Here is a 22533-nt window from a genome sequence, read left to right as displayed (position 1 = left end):
GAACAACAGATGCAGGCAGAGATCTCTATCCTGTTACATGAGTTTATGGCTTTCCCTAAATGCCAAAGTATCCTTGGTGTAAATGTGCCTGTGAGGGGGAAGCTGTAATGGAATGCTCACTGCAGAGTCTCTGTTCTGCTTCGCACTTTGGATTGCTGGGAAGAAAAAGCTTAATACGTGCACCTATGAACCAGATAACTGTCAGACTCCATTCTTCAGTAAAATGCCCCACATTCTAGAGTCGGCCAGGTTGTGTGTGTGTGTGATTTTGACTGGGTTGCCTCCAGTCTCTGATGAATCTGATTCCCCTGCATGTCTCATTGGGTAGAGATGGTTCATTGTTACCTGATCAGGAATCAGAAATAGAGAGACTTATGCGACAGGCCTGATTTAACAGTTGCATTTGTTTTTCCTCAAATTGGAAAGTTTGGAAAACAGAAATGAGCTGCCCAAACACCATCCCACGTAAGTCAGGACCCTGGAGGAGATGGGTCCTCTGGTCATCCGCATGAGCTCTCATGCCCCCGTTCAGGCCTCCCTGAAGTCCTCCTGCTCCATTTAGAAATCAGAAGAAAAGGCACCCTTATATCACGCCATGAAGTCTCATTATGAGGACCCTACATTTACACTAGTTATTCTTGAGCCAGTTACTTCTATTTTTGTGAATTTGCTTAGGTTACTTGATTTCCACGTTTATTTTTTGTTTTTCTTGTTCCTTATTCAAATGCAGATTTTCAGTGTAGTTCTACTCCTGCATCACCTGAAAAGCATCCATGAGGCGCAGGGGCTGCTGACGAATTTGCCTGTTAGCTCTGAGTCTGTATTTCCTCCATGAAACATGAAAGCCATCTAGTATTAGTTTTCATCCTTTGATGAATCTCTTTTAACATGGTAGTTACAAAAGTGGACCCAGATATTTGACCAGCCTGGTTTTGAATCCAGCACCGTCATTTAGTAGCTGTGTGATTTTGGGCAAGTCACTTAAGGACTCTGTGTAGCTAGCTATTTGATGGGGATAAGGACACCCACCTGATGATAGGGTAGTTTTGAGGATTAAATAATGATTCAGTGCATAAGCATAGTGCTTAGCACACACAGACCACTTTGTCGTGGGTATTCTGTCTTGTTGACTATAAAAAGAAGTGTTGCTTTGATACTTTGATCATCTGATACCATTTTCTTTTTGTCATTAAAATGTGAACTGTCTTGAGAAGTGACTGGTGACTTTGAGAGGGGATGACGTTGGAAATTGAAGGAGAGTGGCTGTTACACTGTACTTTTGATGGTAGCACCTGGTGTGTGTGTGTCAGGGCTGTCCTTGGTGGTGAATAGTCATCTCTTGGCCAGGCACGGTGGCTCACACCTGTAGTCCCAGCACTTTGGGAGGCCAAGGTGGGAGAATCACTTGAGCCCAGGAGTTCAAGACCAGCCTGGGCAACACAGTTGAGACCCTTTCTCTACAAAAGAAACTTTAAAAATTAAAATTAGCCAAGCATGTAGTCCTGTAATTCCAGCCACTCAGGAGGCTGAGGCGGAAGGACTGCATGTGCCTGGGAATTCGAGGCTGCAGTGAACTATGATCATGCCACTGCACTCCAGTCTGGGTGACAGAACAAGACCCTGTCTCTTAAAGACCACCACCAACAAAACCCCGTATCATCTCTTATCAGCTGCATTGGGAGCCCTGGGCCCTTGAAAATGAGGCACAAACTAGAGCCTCTGGGGCCCAGCTGCCTCTTTCCGGCATACCGCAGGGGTGCGTGCAGGGCCTTCCCAGTGCCTAGGCCTTTGTCTTCTCCACCTTGAGGCGTCTGCCTGAGCTTTTAAACCAATCACCTTTCAAAGTTTTTGAGGTCTGCCCGATAATTCCCTATCTCATTTATTCACTGAATATTCATCAGATAAAGTGTAATTGTGAAATTCGGGTTTTTGTTTTTTCCTGTCTCTGTAGATTTGTGAAAGAAAAAAGACCTACTATATCTCCAAACTTCAATTTTCTGGGCCAGCTCCTGGACTATGAGAAGAAGATTAAGAACCAGACAGGAGCATCAGGGCCAAAGAGCAAACTCAAGCTGCTGCACCTGGAGAAGCCAAATGACCCCGTCCCTGCTGTCTCAGAGGGTGGACAGAAAAGCGAGACGCCCCTCAGTCCACCCCGTGCCGACTCTGCTACCTCAGAGGCAGCAGGGCAAAGGCCCGTGCATCCCGCCAGTGTGCCCAGCGTGCCCAGCGTGCAGCCGTCGCTGTTAGAGGACAGCCCGCTGGTACAGGCGCTCAGTGGGCTGCACGTGTCCGCAGACAGGCTGGAAGACAGCAGTAAGCTCAAGCGTTCCTTCTCTCTGGATATCAAATCAGTTTCATATTCCGCCAGCATGGCAGCATCCTTACATGGCTTCTCCTCATCAGAAGATGCTTTGGAATACTACAAACCTTCCACTACTCTGGATGGGACCAACAAACTATGCCAGTTCTCCCCTGTGCAGGAACTATCGGAGCAGACTCCTGAAACCAGTCCTGATAAGGAGGAGGCCAGCATCCCCAAGAAGCCGCAGACCACCAGGCCTTCAGACAGCCAGAGCAAGCGATTGCACTCGGTCAGAACCAGCAGCGGTGGCACCACGCAGAGGTCCCTTTTATCTCCATTGCATCGAAGTGGGAGTGTGGAGGACAATTACCACACCAGCTTCCTTTTCGGCCTGTCCACCAGCCAGCAGCACCTCACGAAGTCTGCTGGCCTGGGCCTTAAGGGTTGGCACTCGGATATCTTGGCCCCCCAGACCTCTACCCCTTCCCTGACCAGCAGCTGGTATTTTGCCACAGAGTCCTCACACTTCTACTCTGCCTCAGCCATCTACGGAGGCAGTGCCAGCTACTCTGCCTACAGCTGCAGCCAGCTGCCCACTTGCGGGGACCAAGTCTATTCCGTGCGCAGGCGGCAGAAGCCAAGTGACAGAGCTGACTCACGGCGGAGCTGGCATGAAGAGAGCCCCTTTGAAAAGCAGTTTAAACGCAGAAGCTGCCAAATGGAATTTGGAGAGAGCATCATGTCGGAGAACAGGTCACGGGAAGAGCTGGGGAAAGTGGGCAGTCAGTCTAGCTTTTCGGGCAGCATGGAAATCATTGAGGTCTCCTGAGAAGAAAAACACTTGTGACTTCTATAGACAATTTGTTTTTCTTGTTCACAAAAAAATTCCCTGTAAATCTGAAATATATATATGTACATACATATATATTTTTGGAAAATGGAGCTATGGTGTAAAAGCAACAGGTGGATCGACCCAGTTGTTACTCTCTTAACATCTGCATTTGAGAGATCAGCTAATAGTTCTCTCAACAAAAATGGAAGAGCAGATGCTAGAATCCCCCCTAGACAGAGGAAACCATTTTATTCAGTGAATTACACATCCTCTTGTTCTTAAAAAGCAAGTGTATTTGGTGTTGGAGGACAAAATCCCCTACCATTTTCACTCTGTGCTACTAAGAGATCTCAAATATTCGTCTTTGTCCGGTCCTTTCCATAGTACACCTTAGCGCTGAGACTGAGCCAGCTTGGGGGTCAGGTAGGTAGACCCTGTTAGGGACAGAGCCTAGTGGGAAATCCAAGAGAAATGATCCTATCCAAAGCTGATTCACAAAGCCACGCTCACCTGACAGCCGAGGGACACGAGCATCACTCTGCTGGACGGACCATTAGGGGCCTTGCCAAGGTCTACCTTAGAGCAAACCCAGTACCTCAGACAGCAAAGTCGGGGCTTTGACCACTACCATGTCGGTAGCCCGTTTTCTAGGCATTGTGAATAGGTAGGTAGCTAGTCACACTTTTCAGACCAATTCAAACTGTCTATGCACAAAATTCCAGTGGGCCTGGATGGAGGTAATTTTTTTTCTTCTTCTCAGCTTTATGAAGAGAAGGGAACTGTCTAGGATTCAGCCAAACTGCCAGGAACCTGGTAATCATGATTTAAGCTAAGGTTGGGAGGCTAACAAGTCTACCTCCCTCTTTGTAAATCAAAGAATTATTTAGAATGGGATTGTCAGTCCTTTAAAGATGAACTTGGTTTCAAGCCAGATGTGAATTTATTTGGGTGGTAGCAGACCAGCAGTACCTTCAAGTTCTCCGCCAAAGTAGATGTGTTTGCCCTTTCTGCTTCACTGCATGGATACAGTTGGTAAAATGTAACAATATGGCAGAATTTTATAGGAAACTACCTAGGGAGGTAAAGTATGGGAAGATTAAGAAAGGTATAAATTGCTGAGGAGAAGCAGGAAACCTATTTCCTTAGCGGCTTTTATCCCCTCGGCACGTGATGGGGCTGGTGTTTCTGTAATTGCCTCAGACTTTCGAATTTACTAGTAGGGCTGAGAGAGACTTTAGTGAGGAAGGAATATTCAGAATAAAACTGTTGAGAAAGCTGAGAAGACCACTGAGTTTGGATCAGTCACTGTGAGTAGAGTGCAAAGCCATGGCCAGGCTGTTTCTGGAAACGCTGGCCGGCATGTCTTCAGTGGAAAGGGCACATCAAAATGGAGCGAGAGCAAGTCCTCAACTTACAATCACTGTATGGAATCGGTCCTGGCAGCTGAACATAGGAGGTCATTGGAACAAGTACACAAGTGATAGTGCAGATCTGCCTTCAAACAGCCTCCTGGCTTGAGTTTTATCAGCTACAATGTGGGTCGTCTTTTGAAGCCTTAATTCACGACAGCAGCTTTTTGGGGGTGGGGGTGGGGCTGGGCGGGTGTTGTCATTGTTCTTTCCCTTCCTGTAAGTGTCGCTAGTTGCTGCCTCGTATCTCAGGTTTTTCTCTGTTTGAGAAATGGACAGTTTTTTGACCAGGATGTGACTTCATGTTTCCTATGGTGACTTCTAAAACCAGCACAGAATGATATGACTCAACACAGACCGACTTGGTCATGGGATGATGAGCCGCACAGACATCACTAGTTGTGCACAAATAATGTACTATGATGGGGTGTAAAGTGAAGGCAGAAGAGGGTCAGCCGCGTTATGATACTGGGAAAGTGCTGGTCAATGATCTAATTATATACATTGAAATCTTTAATCAGACATTCTCGTTTCACACAGTAATTTTTGATGTTATGTACACACACACCAAACGTGTAACAGTTCACCACCTCCAGAATGTGGTCATATCCAAAGCATGTTGAAGGAAAGCAGGAGCTCCTTGCTAAGGATGTTTCAGGAGGTTTGGGGGACTTGGTTTTAATGAGCTTCTGTCATTCAGGGCTTCTCTTGGCCATGGTCCCCTTCCTTCTGGAACTGTGATGTAGTCACACCCTACAGCCTTTAGTGCTGGTTCACTAGTGTCAGATAATCAGTTCTTGGAAGCGAGACTGCGAGGCGAAGGGGTGGCCTCGGAGGCAGGCTCTGGAGCTGCTTGGGTGTCTTTAGGTGGGGTGGTGGCTGGCTCTCTTCAGCATGTAATCGGGGAAACCCTGGCGTCTACTAGGGGTGATACAGATGGTGATTTTAAAGAGCAAAACTAGACTTCTATGTGAGGAATGCTGGAAAATGATTTAGGACGTGTAAAGTTAGATGGAAAGACTGTAAATGTTTAATATGAATATAGTGTTCTTTTGAAGGCCAGCTGTTGAACGGTTAAATTGTGCATTTCTCATTTTGATGTGTCATGTATGTTAATGTATGAAATGATTAAATAAAATCAAAACTGGTACCTGTTTATACATAAAGATGAGAAAAGACCTATCTTTGCAGCCATAAACTCGGTGGGAACACCACCGCCCAAGCTGCCGAAGGAGGCAGTGGTGAAACCTGTCCTGTTCTTCTCACGTAAACGAGGATTTAGCTCAAAATAAAGTGGTGGTGTCATCAGGTTTATCCTGTGTTCTGTCATTCGCACGGAACACCGGATCGTTAGCTAAGTTTAGTGCCAGCCTTCATGCTTTACTGTGTACACGAAATGCACACTATGGCGTGGAAGCCTAAGGCACTTGGTCAATGTTTTCTAGCTGACTGACTCCAGAACACACAAGTACATGGTAGGAAGAAAAAGGCCAGCTACACACTCATGGTCCATTTCGATAGAACATGTAAACGATATTATGATTCCTACAGGAAACACAGGAAGGGCAGTTGTTGAAGAGCTGTCCTCTGTCCTTGCCACATACCTCTCAATGACCTCTCCGCTCATGACACTAGATTTGATGACTTAGGAGACTAGAAGCTCAGTCTCATAAAAAATAGGCATTGAAGGAATAAAGCTTCAGTGCAAGCAGATGGAATAATGATTATAGAAAGACTCACAGGTGACCTTGAGGTTGGTTGACTTGAAGTTACATTTAAGAAAATTTATAAGAAGGATTGGGCTGGGTGAGCTAGACCGGAAGAGCTGTCTTGGCCGGGACCCCGCAGAAAAGAGGTGGATGTGGGATACAGGAATAAAGGGAATTAGAATCAATCAGCCTCCAGAGACAGAGGGTAGCAGGAGGAACAGTTGTTTCAGGGAGAGGCTTCCAATGAGAAGATGCAGATCTTGGGAGAGCCTGAAGTTCAGGCCAGTTACTGACAGAGCTTGGAACCCCTTTGCGACCAGCCTCAGCAGGCTATTGTTGGAGGACTGGTTTGGATGTGACAACTACAATTAGACCAGGAATTAAACTAAGAGGGGAGGCCGGGCACAGTGGCTCACGCCTGTAATCCCAGCACTTTGGGAGGCCTAGGCAGGTGGATTACCTGAGGTCAGGAGTTTAAGACCAACCTGGCCTACCTGGTGAAATCCCGTCTCTGCTAAAAATACAAAAATTAGCCGGATGTTGTGGTGGGTGCCTGTAATCCCAGCTACTTGGGAGGCTGAGGCATGAGAACTGCTTGAACCCAGGAGGCAGAGGTTAGTGAGCCGAGATTTCACCATTGCACTCCAGCCTGGGCAATAAGAGCGAAACTCCCATTTTAAATAAAAAACAAACAGAGGGGAAATTAGGAAGGTGTAGATTAAGATGTGAAGAAAAATATGGCAAAATTGGAGCTGAGTGTCCAAAGAGATTACGTGAAGGGTAGAGGGTGTATATGGGACTAGTTGATGGAAAATTTTTAGCTTCAAAACATTCACTGTTATTTTGTCTTAAATACTCCTCTGGTTTTGTTGTTCTGAGAAGCAGGAATGTTTTAGATCTAGTAAAATTTGGCTACGTATTTTTTTTCTGTGAATATTAGTCTTCTGCATCTATAAATGGAAGCGGGAAGTAAACTATTTCTAGCTTCTGTGGGACCCACTCATCCTTGAACAGCCTAATGATACTTGGTTATATCTTTAAAGCTGCAGAATCAACTGGAAAATCACAGCACTGTCCTGGGAGATATTTACAAGTCAGTCATATTGTTGCACTTTATTTGCAGAGACAGCAGTATGTGTTTATGTAAAGACAGTTTCATTCTTTTGGTTCCAGCTCAAACACTAGAATCAGTTTGAAAATGCTGTTCCACAGGAAATGCAGGATGTGACCTTGTAGAAGCAATGTGACAGGCAAATAGGGTCACCTGAAGAGCATTCAGTAATGGTCTGGGTTCTCTTTGGTCGGAATTATGACAACTTCAAAGACTAGATTGAAAGTACTTGGTGCAGAAAAGCTTTTAGCATAACTCGCCTCAAGGAATGAGCCTTGATTGGTGAAGAAAATGGGGTCATCAGTAAATTCCATCAGATCTTACACTGACATTGATAACCCTGGAAAAATTCCGGAGGCACGGACACACACACCAGCATAACACTGGTCACCCTCGCAAGCAGCTACATCTAGTTGCCAACTTTTTTATCTTTTTGGTTTGAAGCATGTGGATAATTATCTGGCTACCCTTTCCCTCTGCAGCCATAGCATTTGAATGGATGACACATGCCTGGTGTGTCCAAAAAACCATAAGAAATTCAATATTATTGATGACAGCAGTCCCCAACCTTTTTGGCACCAGGGACCCATTTCATAGAAGACAATTTTTCGACAGACAGGGAAGTAGGGGGTGGTTTCTGGGTGAAACTGTTCCATCTCAGGTCATCAGGCATTAGATTCTCATAAGGAGTGCAAAACCCAGATCCCTCACATACGTAGTTCACAATAGGTTCGCGCTCTTAGGGGAGTCTAATGCCGGGGCTGTTCTGACAGGAGGCGGAGCTCAGGCAGTGATGTGAGTGATGGGGACGGCTATAAATACACATGAAGCTGGCCGGGCGCGGTGGCTCGCACCTGTAATCCCAGCACTTTGGGAGGCCGAGGCAGGAGGATCACAAGGTCAGGAGATCGAGACTATCCTGGCCAACATAGTGAAACCCCGTCTCTGCTAAAAATACAAAACATTAGTCAGCGTGGTGGCGGGCGCCTGTAGTCCCAGCTACTCGGGAGGCTGAGGCAGGAGAATGGCGTGAACCCGGGAGGCGGAGCCTGCAGTGAGCCGAGATCACGCCACTGCACTCCAGCCTGGGCCACAGAGCGAGACTCTGTCTCAAAAAAAAAATTTAGGCGGGTGTGGAGGTATGCGCCTATAGTTTCAGCTTTGTTTCCCCAGGGAAACAAAGACATGACATCTGTAGACTATCACTTGCTCTTAACTCCATAATTCATTTATTTTATATATATATATATATATATATATGTATTTTTTTTTTTTTTTTTTTTGAGATGGCATCTCGCTCTGTCACCCAGGCTGGAGTGCAGTGGCACGATCTTGGTTCACTGCAACCTCTGCCTCCCGGGTTCAAGCGAGTCTCCTGCCTCAGCCTCCCAAGTAGCTGGGACCACAGGCGCCTGCCACCACGCCTGGCTTTTTTGTATTTTTAGTAGAGATGGGGTTTCATCATGTTAGCCAGGATGGTCTACAATCTCCTGACCTTGTGATCCGCCCACCTCGGCCTCCCAAAGCGCTGGGATTACAGGCGTGAGCCACCGCGCCCGGCCCATTTATTACAAATTTATATACACGCCTAATACGAGGAGTGAAGGCCAGTTTCTAGCAATCTTCCACTTTGACCAGGGAAACCAGGAGACTGCAGACAGAGGCCTATTTGACAGTTTCATAAACAGAAATGAAGAGATCGCAAGATAAGCAAAACAGGCTCTAGAAAGCGCAGCCAGTGAACAGCTAATTTATAATTAAAAGGAAGAAAAGCAGCTCTACCTTGGGAGCTCGGAATTTAAAGTCACCACCAAGACCTAGGGTCACTGCTCCGAGACAACAGGTAAACATGCTCATTGTAGTCGAGAGCTTAGTATCAGAATCGTAGACTTGGAATCTTAGAGCTGGGAGGGCCGTGAGAGCCCACCCAGACCCGCTCATGCTGTAGGGAGGTGGAAACTGAGGCTCAGGGAAATGAAATGGCTTGCCAAAGATTAAGGCTAGAAACGTCCAGCCAAGGGCTTTTTCACAACTCCTATCCCTGAAATACCCCGTAATGGCCAGATAGGTCATGGGGTATTAACCAACAAAGAGAACCAGCATAACTGCTTCTTGAAATACAAATCACTCAGATTCTCAGTTTCCATCAGGAAATAGCAACACATCAGAGGGAAAGGACCTGGTAACGCATTGCTGCCAGTCAGAGGTTCCAGAGAAGAACCACTAGCAATGATGTAGAAAGAGAGGATTGTGAAAGGGGTTTGACCTAAGCAATTAGAGGAGCCGGTAAAAGTCTTGGCTTGGCTGTTTCTTCCTCACCAGACCACAGGCCAGGTGGCCGGGAAGGAGGGTGGGGGAGAGCAAGTACAACCCAGACCTGCAAGCCACAAGCCGGGACCTGCACCTGTCTCTCACCAGAGCCCGAGTTGGTCTCTCCTCATCCCCAAACCTTCATCCTTGTGGCTACAGACCAAGAAGCTGGTCCTCATACCGGCCCAGGGTTTGGAAAAGCCAAAGGCAGAGTTCTGCGGGAGCGGGAGGAGCTGTGGGCCCAGTGGCTGCCCACACCACAGGTGCAGATCCATGGAAACGTGCCCGAGATGGAAGAGGGCCTGACCTACATCGGCTTCCAGTGAAGACGCACGGCTATCGTTCTACTTCCACTTCCAAACCTCATGCAAATCTCTCTCGTGGCCAACCCTCACCAGAGAAACAAACAAGGGAGGGAATACTGGGAACACAGTTCCGTTTAGCCAATTTCACGACACTGCAAAAACCGCAACATGCCATCAAAATATTAAACTAACCAGAATTCTTTCCAGAAGTATTGAATTTGCTTATTGTTCTTCTGCCATACTTCTCTGCTTCCACCTAAGTAGCCTATCACTTACCTACTCAGGACCCCAATCTAAGTGAACCCCATGTTTTGTCTAACTTCTACTTTAGAAGTAGACACAGTTGGCTGGAGAGCTGGCTGACTGCGCGGTTTGTGCTGCGCTGGGTCTGCCATTCTGCCCTGTGCCAACCACTAGCCGCTGCGGCAGTGGAAAGGCTCGGCCATCCCAGGCTGGAGCTGCCGCCCACTCTGTGCTTTCGGCTGTCACTGTATTAAGTGCAGTGAGGATAATGGCACCTGAGCTGTTCTTGTAGCTCTGTAAACAGCCCTTCATTCTTCAAAGCTACAAACATATCCCTGTTCAGAACTGGGTTCTGTATACTCCAGAAGAAAGACAATGATGGTGATGTCTTAAAAATACCATTTTTTGTCAGTCGAGGTGAAAGAAATAGGAATATTCATTGTATTATTCTTCCAAATTTGAAAATGGAAAATTAAAAAAAAATTTTTTTTTATTAGCTGGATTTGGTGGCACATACCTGTAGTCCCAGCTACTCAGGAGTCTGAGGCGGGAGGATCACCGGAGCCCGTGAGTTTGAGGAGGCAGTGTGCTATGACTGCACCGCGGAGCTCCAGCCTGAGCAACAGAGCAAGACCCTGTCTCAAACCAAGATTAGAATCAGATCAAGTCTAGCCGAGATACAGTAAATTAAGTGGATCAGTTTTAATCTTGTGAATCTACTGAAGGCTCTTTCTGGCATCTGAAAACACACCTCCCGAGGCTTGCAGGAACACAGGGAACAGGGTGCTGGCCTGCATGGCGTCCTCGCCCCAGCAGCTCCCTTCAGCCCTGGCTCGTAGGCTCAAGGCGTCTGCCTAGGTCTGCTCCCTGCATTCCATTCTTTGCTTCTCCAGTCCTTCCTTCCATTAGAACACCTAGGATGTGCAAAGTACGACACTAAGCACTTTCGTTGTGACTCAAATCACTTCCTTTCCTAAACTCCCAGAGAAATTCAGCAGCTTTTTGAGTTTTTTCTTTTCAGAAACGAAGGCCTGAGGCTGTTCGGCCATATCTGTATCCCTGGCGCAATATCGGACACATCAAATGGGCGCAAGAAAGGTCTGTGGAATGACAGATCTCTGCAGTCAGCATCCAGAGCCTTCCTGTCCCACCGTTTTCTAGGCTAGTAAAACCACATGCTGGTTAAAACCTTGTTACAGAAACTGGAATCCTGCCAGTGTTGAAAAGAAAGCTAAACTATGTCTGCATCAAGGAAACCGGTTATCAGTGGAGATGAATCTGATGAGGGTGTGGAAAGGGAGGCTTCAGTTTCTGATGACGACTAAGGGACACCGTAACCTGACAGTCAACAAAAAGCCAGTGTTCCACCTGGGCAGGAAGACGCGCCCCAGATAAGGGCTCGGTGTGACGGAAACCGGGTAGAAACAGGAACAACACAGAGACCTAGATTCAGTGAGTTTTTCATGTTGACATGTAAACCAGACAGCCCACTGAAAATGTCATGAGGGCACTGAGAACACAGAGCTGCTTAAAACATTCTCCCCTTGTCTCCATATTCTCATTCCAGTACCTGGACTACGCTACATACTCTCAATTAAACAAACAAACAAACAAAAAAAACAACTAAATAAAAATAATTCTCAATGCAGAGTTCTTCAAAGAATTCCTAATAATTCACATGTTCCAGCTTCAGTTATCACCGAGAACTGGTTTGGTTCCTTTCACATAGGGAAACTGCATCAAGGAAAAGAGTTGGGCAAAGTCAGATTTTCACGCCTGCCGGACTCCTTCGCACCCACGTCAGGGAGTACCAGAGCCTCCCGCTGGCCTCCAGCCCTGGTCAGACGATACGATGTTGGCTCCAAACCTCCTCAGGGTGTCGGTGTCTGGGGCTCCCGGCCCCAGGCAGGCCGGGCGGCAGCTACAGCCTGAGCTCGCGGTCGGGCTTCATGCTGAAGGGCTCCAGCCGCTCGCTCTCGGGCAGCAGGCTGTTGAGCCTGTCCAGCAGGGGCACGGTCTGGTCCACGCCCATCTGTATGCGGCGGAGGATGGCGGACATCTCGTTCACTTTCTGGATCTGCTCGGCGTACTTGGCGTATCTTTTCTGGCGCTCCTGCATGAAGCTGAACAGAGTTTCTACAGACAGATCCATCTGTGGACGGGAAAGAAAAGTACATTACACCTCGCTTAATCAAGTCCTCTCCGCAGGGCCAGGTGTCCAGCCTGTGAGGGACAGAGTCCCGCCGGCCAAGTGGAAGCAGACAAGTTTTACAGAAAGCACCCAGGGCTAAAAAGCCCTTCAGGGACACAGCTTTATCAACTGCTGTGCCAGAACCACCTTTAGAAGAGAACTGAGAGGGGACTGTCCCCGGCTCTATGTTCTGGGAATGTGCCTTATTTGTACCTTGTTGAGATCCTGAGATTTCTATCTCCCTATATGAGGGGAATCATGGATGTGGAAATCCGTCAGGCCAGGGCTGAATCTGGCTCTGCCACATGCATGAGCTGCTAGTACTTATCCTTTGTGTCTCACGTTCCTCATCTAGAAAAAAACTCGGAGCAGATGGGCGTGGTAGTGTGGCGTGTACTCCCAGCTACTTGGGAGGCTGAGGTGGGAGGATGGCTTGAGTCCAGGAGGTCGAAGCTGCAGCGAGCCATGATCATGCCACTGTACTCCAGCCTGGGCGACAGAGTGAGACCCTGTATCTAACAACAACAACAACAACAAAACCCAACCCCCAAAATGCATGTTCTTCCCTCACTCTTCCCCGAACGGCTGCAGTTTGGCAGTGACTCGGGGAACACGGCAAGGGAAGGGTGGCTGTCCCTGCCAGGGCCAACAATGCAACCAAGGCTCCTGTTCTTACAATAGACCACACTGTTTTTTGTCAAAGTGTGAGGACTAGCTCATGTGCCCTTTTCCCCCATTAAAGAAACTGCAGGCTCTGGGCTCCCCTTGCGTGATCTTCTCTTCCCCTTAAGAGGCTCTTGAGTACCTACCGCCCAGATAAAAATAGGGAGAGGAGATGGCCATCATCCATACAGGAGTTCGGCACCTGTACCCCTTCCTCAGCATGGACCCCACTTCCACCCCCTCACCCCTTGTTTCCGTCCCAGGCCAGGAGAGAAACAGCTCAACTACCGAGACCCGCACTCCTATCCCGAGGTTCTCAGGCTCCTCCAGCCCTTCCTTCTGGTTTATTCCTGGAGCACTCCCCTTCCTCACCTTGCACCAGGACAAGGGCTCTACACCTGGTACCACAGAGCCTCGGAAAATGGCTTCGAGAGACACAAAAACAAACTAACAAGAACATGGGGGACCAAAGCCAGCCCCAAGAAAAAAGAAGTTCCCTTTTGCTATCGTGTGTGGGGAGGACATGAGGGGCGGGAGGCGACCACAGCACCTCAGTGCTGCTGTCCTCTGGCAGGCCTGCCCAGCTTGCTTGAGTGCCCGCAGGGCAGGAGGAGCAGCTAGTGGGGCAGGGGGAGAAGGAGAAGAAAAAAAAAAAAAACCATCAGAGCGGGAAACCCCAAATAATGTGGGAACAACGCACACGTTCCGGGGTTCTCTGCAGCCCTGTCTGGCGTTCAGCACTTTGGAAGCAGCGAGCCAGGAGATTCCTGCGGTCCCGACAGTCACCCGCCAGGCCTTTTCGGGGTGGCCTTGCAATGAGCACCGAGAAACACTCCAAACACCTGAGAGCCGGCGGGGCTCGGGGGAGCCAGGTGGGATCCTGAATTGGGAACCTTCTCGGGCATCATTTTACTTGGCGGGGCATTTCTGGCCCTCCACCCCGCCACCCTCCCAGACTAGACAGACACTTGAAGCGTTTCTATCTGAAACGGCCTCCAAGGCTCTAACTTATCAAGTGTAAAGTCCTTGGCAGTCAATCCATCCCCCTGATTCACACCTGATGAAGACTGTTCACAGCCATCTTCACCAGGTGCCTGTCAAATGGCATGTACTTCCCTACACGTTTGCACATCCAGTTGGGGCCCGGGTTTAATGTCGCCAGAGCTTTTGTAAAGGCACATTCTGTTAATGCTGAGATGAGCACACTGAGTTCAAACAGGGTGTTCATGCGTGCTGACATCATGTCTTACTTCCATTATGCTCCATGAAAGAAAAAAAAACACAAGAGGAAACTTGAGTTTGCGTGATTTTGAAGATCTCACAACGACAGAACCTACACTAGACCCCAGATCTCCGAAGTCCAGCAGCTCCCCTCTCTTACACGTATTTCCCGAGCAAGAGCCTGTACCACTGATGCTCTATGAGACTTCCGTTGGCACGTGGCATGGCATTACAGAAGACTGGATCACAGGTAGGGAAAGTTACTACCTTTTAAATGTTTCCCCCATTCTTTGTCACAAAGAAAGTCTGAACCTGGTGCAAGCAACAGTGGAATATCTGGAAAAGGACAGTAAAACGGGTGATGCCTATTTTTGATGTCTCTGCCCTTTGCTCCTGAGGTAACACTGTCCCTGATCCATAATCCCTACCTTTCCTCCATGAACCCCCAGACACACGCTCATCGCAACACATTTGACGTGACCGTAGGCAGTAAACCAGTATCTCATGCAATTCTCAATCACCATTTTGACAATCTAGAGATATATCCTTATTTACCTTTCCTACTTCTACTTTTGGCACATGGACTCTAACAGGATAGCATATATACTAACTGTCTTCTGGATAAACAGAGGTGTGATGATGTCACCTAGGGCTACCTCACTGAATACTCCACAGCCATTCAAAAGACCCAGCTTGGCTGGGCACAGTGGCTCACGCCTGTAATCCCAGCACTTTGGGAGGCCGAGGGCGGATTGCCTGAGCTCAGGCGTTTGAGATCAGCCTGGGCAACACAGCGAAACCCCGTCTCTACTAAAATACAAAAAATTAGCCGGGCATGGCCGCGTGCACCTGTAGTCCCAACTACTTGGAGGCTGAGGCAGGAGAATGGCTTGAACCCGGGAGGCAGAGGTTGCAGTGAGCCAAGATCGCGTCACTGTACTCCAGTCTGGGTGACAGAGTGAGACTCCATATCCAAAAAAAAAAAAAGATCCAGCTTCACACAGGGCAATCTAACCATCCAAGCTGGAGCTAAAGGGCAACCACGAAGCTTGTTTCTGAAATGGATAGTTACAATTTTTGTTCGCCCCACTCATCAATCCATTCATCTACCAATAAAACAACGGTTAAAACTGCAGGTTCTGGAGCCAGACTACCTAGGTTTAAGGGCTACCCTCGATCCAGTATCTATGTGATTTTAGAAAATTACCCAGAAGGGTGATTACATGAGAGCAAGGATTTGGTGTGCTTTAAACCCTGCTATATCTCCAGTACCCAGCACATAGCAGGTCCTGAATAAATATTTGTTGAACAAATGAATCAAAATACATGTAAGCCTTGGTTTCCTCATCTGTAAGGTAGTGGGGATAACAACAGTGGCTACTTAAGAGACTGTCCCGAGGATTAAATGAGATTCTGCAAGGAGAACATTATTATCCTGCCCAGCACACAGTTGAACACTGGGTGAGTGTGAGCTATTAACATACGGGCAACAGACAGTTACTGAGTAGCATCACGTGCCCTGTGCCATGTGCTATGCGAGGTCCTAGGATATAGATATTGAGAACCAAAACTACTTACACCCACACAGCTCACCGTGTACATTAACATGAATTTTCTTTTCCGCTGTTTCTGTTAACATGACTTTACTATTCTAGGAAACTCAGGCCCAGAAACATATGCATTGCAAATAACTTTGTTTCAGGAACTTAACAAAAATGAAATGAATAAACTAGCTGATTTTCGAATAGAAAGTGAACAACTCTTTATTCTCCACGACTCCTGCCTCAAAACCCTCGCCTTGCCGTGACACACGACCAAGTTCTGGTCCATAGTGTGTGCCAGGACGTGTCTCCTGGCAGCCTGCAGGCACCTTCCTGGAGAGTCAGCTGGCACGCACTCTTGGTCGCTTCTCTTCTCCACTGTCCCCTCCTCCGCTCTGCTGCTGCTGCTGCAATGCAAGTGCACCCCATGTAGACCATGAGAATAACAAAGGTTACATCCTGGAGTTGGCATATCATGAGCTAGAAGCAGCCTGGGTCCGTGAGGATGTCTATGGCTAAGAGTAGACCAGGCCTGAGAGAGAAGAATAAACTTTCATTTTGTAGAAGCCACCATCTTTTGGGGTTTCTGTAACACTAGTTAATATAATCTTATACTGATAGATATGAATGCTGGCCAGGCGTGGTGGCTCATGCTTGCCATCTCAGCATTTTGGGAGGCTGAGGTAGGAGGACCACTTGAGCCCAGGAACTCAAGAGCAGCCATGACAACACAGTTGAGTCCTCATCTCTACAAAAAAATCAAATAAAAATTAGCCAGGTGTGATGGAACACACCTGTAGTCCCACCTGCTGCAGAGGCTGAGGTGAGAAAATTGCTTGATCTCAGGAGGTCGAGGCTGCAGTGAGTTGTGATCACACCACTACACTCCAGCCTGGAAAAAAAGAGCAAGGCCCTATCACAGACCAAAAAAAAAAAAAAAAAATGCAATAAAGCCTTTGCCTTCAAGGAACTCATTTACTCAAACTCATACTTCAAACTTTGCCCTCCAGATTCATATATCATCTCTGGGGGCAGTCCATTTCAAAGGACAAGTGAAACAGAAGGGGAGATGATTTGAGGATAGAACTCCAGGCCTCATGACGGTATCAGGCATCTGCAGAATGTGCTCAGGGTTGTTCCAAATACCTTATACGGATGGTGCGGGCCCATTTGCCTACTTGGCTGGTCCACCCAATACATGAACTCAAAATATTAACAAAACCATCACGCTACGTGACTTCAAACTATACTACAAGGCTACAGTAACCAAAACAGCATGGTACTGGTACCAAAACAGAGATATAGACCAATGGAACAGAACAGAGTCCTCAGAAATAATACCACACATCTACAGCCATCTGATCTTTGACAAACCTGAGAGAAACAAGAAATGGGGAAAGGATTCCCTATTTCATAAATGGTGCTGGGAAAATTGGCTAGCCATAAGTAGAAAGCTGAAACTGGATCCTTTCCTTACTCCTTATACGAAAATTAATTCAAGATGGACTAGAGACTTAAATGTTAGACCTAATACCATAAAAACCCTAGAGGAAAACCTAGGTAGTACCATTCAGGACACATGCATGGGCAAAGACTTCATGTCTAAAACACCAAAAGCAACGGCAGCAAAAGCCAAAATTGACAAATGGGATCTCATTAAACTAAAGAGCTTCTGCACAGCAAAAGAAACTACCATCAGAGTGAACAGGCAACCTACAGAATGGGAGAAAATTTTTGCAATCTACTCATCTGACAAAGGGCTAATATCCAGAACCTACAAAGAACTCAAACAAATTTACAAGAAAAAAACAAACAGCCCCATCAAAAAGTGGGCAAAGGATATGAACAGACATTTCTCAAAAGAAGACATTCATACAGCCAACAGACACATGAAAAAATGCTCATCATCACTGGCCATCAGAGAAATGCAAATCAAAACCACAATGAGATACCATCTCACACCAGTTAGAATGGTGATCATTAAAAAGTCAGGAAACAACAGGTGCTGGAGAGGATATGGAGAAATAGGAACACTTTTACACTGTTGGTGGGATTGTATACTAGTTCAACCATTATGGAAAACAGTATGGCGATTCCTCAAGGATCTAGAACTAGATGTACCATATGACCCAGCCATCCCATTACTGGGTATATACCCAAAGGATTATAAATCATGCTGCTATAAAGACACATGCACACGTATGTTTATTGTGGCACTATTCACAATAGCAAAGACTTGGAATCAACCCAGATGTCCATCAGTGACAGACTGGATTAAGAAAATGTGGCACATATACACCATGGAATACTATGCAGCCATAAAAAAGGATGAGTTTGTGTTCTTTGTAGGGACATGGATGCAGCTGGAAACCATCATTCTTAGCAAACTATCACAAGAACAGAAAACCAAACACCGCATGTTCTCACTCATAGGCGGGAACTGAACAATGAGATCACTTGGACTCGGGAAGGGGAACATCACACACCGGGGCCTATCATGGGGAGGGGGGAGGGGGGAGGGGGGAGGGATTGCATTGGGAGTTATACCTGATGTAAATGATGAGTTGATGGGTGCAGCACACCAACATGGCACAAGTATACATATGTAACAAACCTGCACGTTATGCACATGTACCCTAGAACTTAAAGTATTAAAAAAAAAATTAACAAATCATATCCAGAAATACACAAAAAGGATAATACTTTATCACCAAGTAATGCTTATGTCAAGGAGACACGCTTTTTCAACATCTGAAAAATCAATCGAAGTAACTTGCCATTTCAACAGAATAGAGGTTAGAAATCTATGACTGTCTTAATAGATATAAGAAAAAGCATTCAACAAACTGAACATGCATTTATTATGGAAATTTGTTCAGCAAAGTAGGAACAGAAGGAAACTTCCTCAACCTGATAAAGGGTGTCTATGAAAAACCTCCAGCTAACAATATAGTTATTGGTGAAAGACATTTTTCTCCCTAAGACTAGGAACAAGGCAAGCACGTCTCCACTCTTACCACTTCTATTCAACATTGTACTAAATGCAATAGCCAATGCAATAAACCAAGTAAAAGGCAAAGAAATTAGAAAGGAATAAAAGGGTCTTTATCTGCAGATGACATTATACACTTAGAAAATCTTTAAAAATCCACTAAAAACTATTAAAGTGAAGTTAGCAAGGTTGCAAGATACATGGTCAGCATACAGAAATCAATTGTATTTCTACATAACAATGAATGACAAGACAGTGAAATAAAAGAATACTATTTACAACTGCATCAGCAACATGAAATACTTAGGGAAAAATTCAACGAAATGTGTACAAGACCTGTATGCTGATACTACAAAACATTGCTCTGAAAAATTAAAAGGGATCTTAGGAAATGAAGTATATCATGTTCACAGATTGTCAGATTCAACACAGTCAAGGTGTTGGTGTCAAATTGATTAAGAGGTTCATTTGTAATCCAAGTAAAAGTTCCAGAAGGCATTGTTTTACAGGAATTGGTAAGCTGATTCTAAGTACATAGAATGGCCAAAATAATTGGAAGAACAAAGTCTGAAGACTTATAGTACTTGATTTCAGGACTTACTATAAAGCTATAGTAATCAGGATAGCGTGGTGCTGGCATGGAGACACACAGATCCATGAAACGAAAGACAGTGTAAAAATGATCTAAAAATATACGGTTAATTGATTTTTTTGTTGTTGTTACAAAGGTTCCAAGGCAATTCAATAGGGGAAAAAAGTTTTTCAACAATTTGTGCTGGAATATCTAGATATCTACAAAGAGAAAGAATGAACCTGGACCCTTAACATCTCACCCTGCATACACAAGAAATTAACATAGAATGGATCACAGACCTAAATATAGAAGCTAAAACTACAGAACTTCTAGAAGAAAATATAGGAGAAAAATCTCTGCTACCTTGGCCGGGCTCGCTGGCTCACGCCTGTAATCCCAGCACTTTGGGAGGCCGAGGCAGATGGATCATCTCAGCTCAGGAGTTCGAGACCAGCCTCACCAACATGGTGAAATCTCATCTCTACTAAATACAAAAAGTTAGCTGGACGTGGTGGTGCATGCCTGTAGTCCCATATACTTGGGAGGCTGAGGCAGGAGAATCGCTTGAACCTGGGAGGCAGAGGTTGCAGTGAGCTGAGATCTTGGCATTGCACCCCAGCCTGGGTGACAGAGCAAGACTCTGTCTTTAAAAAAAAAAAAAAAAAGAAAAAAAAAAATCTTTACTACCTTGGGGTATGCAAAGATTTCTAAGTTTCAATAAGTGTTAACCATAAAATAAAAATGGTTAAATTGATTTTCATCAAAACTAAAAACTTCTCTTAAAAAGATACCATTAAGGCCGGGCGTGGTGACTCACACCTGTAATCCCAGAAGTTTGGGAGGCCAAGGCAGGTGTGGATCACCCGAGGTCAGGAGCTTGAGACCAGCCTGGCCAACATGGAGAAACCCTGTCTCTACTAAAAATACAAAATTAGCCAGGCCTGATGGCGCATGCCTGTTAATCCCAGCTACTCGGGAGGCTGAGGCAGGAGAATCGCCTGAACCCGGGAGGCGGAGGTTGCGGTGAGCCGAGATCGTGCCATTGCACTCCAGCCTGGGCAACTAGAGCAAAACTCCATCTCAAAAAAAAAAAAAAAAAAGATACCATTAAGAAAATGAGGCCGGGTGCAGTGGCTCATGCCTATAATCCCAGCACTCTGGGAGGTTCAGGCAGGCAGATCACCTGAGGTCAGGTATTTGACACCAGCCTGGCCAATATGGTGAAACCCTGTCTCTACTAAAAATATAAAAATTAAGCCGGGCATGGTGGCTCAAGCCTGTAATCCCAGCACTTTGGGAGGCTGAGACGGGCGGATCACAAGGTCAGGAGATCGAGACCATCCTGGCTAACACGGTGAAACCCCGTCTCTACTAAAAAATACAAAAAACTAGCCGGGCGAGGTGGCGGGCGCCTATGGTCCCAGCTACTCCGGAGGCTGAGGCAGGAGAATGGCGTAAACCCGGGAGGCGGAGCTTGCAGTGAGCTGAGATCCGGCCACTGCACTCCAGCCTGGGCGACAGAGCCAGACTCAGTCTCAAAAAAAAAAAAAAAAAAAAAAAAAAAAATTAGCCAGGTGTGGTGGTGCACACCTGTAATCCCAGCCACTCACGATGCTGAGGCAGGAGAAAATCTCTTTTTTTTTTTTTTTCTTTTTTGAGATGGAGTCTGGCCTTGTCACCCAGGCTAGAGTGCAGTGGTGCGATCTCAGCTCACTGCAACCTCCAACTCCCAGGTTCAAGCGATTCTCCTGCCTCAGCCTCCTGAGTAGCTGGGACTACAGGCGTGCCACCACGCCCAGCTAATTTTTTCTATTTTTAGTAGAGATGGGGTTTCACCGTGTGAGCCAGGATAGTCTCGAGCTCCTGACCTCGTGATCTACCAGCCTTGGCCTCCCAAAGTGCTGGGATTACAAGCGTGAGCCACCGCGCCCGGCCAGGAGAATCTCTTGAGCGCAAGAGGCAGAAGGTGCAGTGAGTCGAGATCGCACCACTGCCCTCCAGCCTGGGTGACACAGCAAGACTGTCTCAAAAAAAGAAAAAAAAAAAGAAAAAGGAAAAAGAAAAAGAAAAAGGAAAGGCAAGCAGTAGACTGAGAAAATATTCATAATATTTTATTCCCTATGAAAATAATGGGCAAAAATAGAAAGAAAGAAAAAATTTCACTATCTATCTATATCAAATGACAGTCTACACCCAGAATATATCAGTAACTCTTATAATTCAACACTAAGAAAAAATCCAGCATTTGGGATCGTTTCAGGAGAACTGAAAACATGACTGAATTACTGTTCTTGAGGGAGAAATATGGGGTAGAAATGGGTCAGAGGCTGGGGAAAAGTCCTGCAGGAGATCGCCTGGAAGTGGGATCTCACCTTCTTGGGACAAAGGAGCCAAGGAAGTGTTAAGAGTAAAACTATTAACAGTGTGGAGATTGCGCCCTTGGGCACTGTTAAGGAAGCTGGACTACAGATAAGGGAAAAAAAAAAGAGAGAGTAGGCAGATGTTACCCAGACAATTGTCACAACAGAACTCCTTTGCTAAAGCCCTGACACAGTATGGAAAGAAAAAAATTCTCTTCAGTTTTCAAATTCCTCTAAGGACTCTGGAGACTTCTAGCTTATGACCACAATTATCCCGAATCCCATCCTTTGTCTCTGGATAGTTACTGCTGCCAAACGAGGAGCGGCTATTCATGACACTGATGCCCACTGAGGCTGCACTCTAACCTCAGAGGGGCCCTGTCTCATGGAAGCGGCTGTCCTGCCTGAGCTGGAGTGGCAGAACAGAACTCAATTGCCTTCAGATCCACTGGCTTAAATTCGCAATGGTTCAGCCGCCAAGACTGAGCCAGAGCTTTTACCTCCGCTGTGGGTAGACCACCCAGACCCTGCAAATGACCTATTTAGACATCTGAAATCATTCCTGAGCTCAGGCTGAGTGACTCAGAGTTTGTGGGGGAGGGGAGAGAGCTTCTATAGAAGCAATAAAATAAAGAATTACTGTGAAGTTGAGTAACCATTCCAGTTTTCTAACTAAAATATACATCACTTACGGATACAGACAGTAGCATCAGACAGAACTGTGTCAACATCTTGCTTCTGCAGATGACTCATTACCTTCATGACCT

The 22533-nt window shown here is 46.3% G+C and overlaps 2 protein-coding genes across 11 annotated transcripts in view; one reads left to right on the top strand and one right to left on the bottom strand.

Annotated features, from left to right (window-relative positions):
* Positions 1-5712, top strand: part of DUSP16 (dual specificity phosphatase 16) — a 92083-nt gene extending 86371 nt beyond the window's left edge. For all 7 annotated transcript variants that reach the window (XM_074006291.1, XM_005570177.5, XM_065523767.2 and 4 more), the window contains one exon: positions 1952-5712. In XM_074006291.1, coding sequence (XP_073862392.1) covers positions 1952-3134 — 1183 coding nt within the window. In that variant the 3' untranslated portion in view covers positions 3135-5712. The remainder of the gene's footprint in view (positions 1-1951) is intronic.
* A 5956-nt stretch (positions 5713-11668) lies between these two features.
* The window catches only part of BORCS5 (BLOC-1 related complex subunit 5), a 109237-nt gene continuing 98372 nt past the window's right edge, over positions 11669-22533 (bottom strand). For 3 of the 4 annotated variants that reach the window (XM_045364771.2, XM_074006295.1, XM_074006297.1), the window contains one exon: positions 11669-12376. In XM_045364771.2, the coding sequence (XP_045220706.1) occupies positions 12146-12376 (231 nt within the window). In that variant the 3' untranslated portion in view covers positions 11669-12145. Of the gene's footprint in view, positions 12377-14135; positions 15132-22533 lie in introns of those variants that run through there. The other variant, XM_074006296.1, reaches the window with a different exon arrangement.

Source organism: Macaca fascicularis, chromosome 11 (assembly GCF_037993035.2).
Source record: "Macaca fascicularis isolate 582-1 chromosome 11, T2T-MFA8v1.1".
In the NCBI taxonomy this organism is placed as follows: domain Eukaryota; kingdom Metazoa; phylum Chordata; class Mammalia; order Primates; family Cercopithecidae; genus Macaca; species Macaca fascicularis.
The sequence above is the reverse complement of the archived record's forward strand: the minus strand, read 5'-3'. Positions and strand labels throughout refer to the sequence as shown.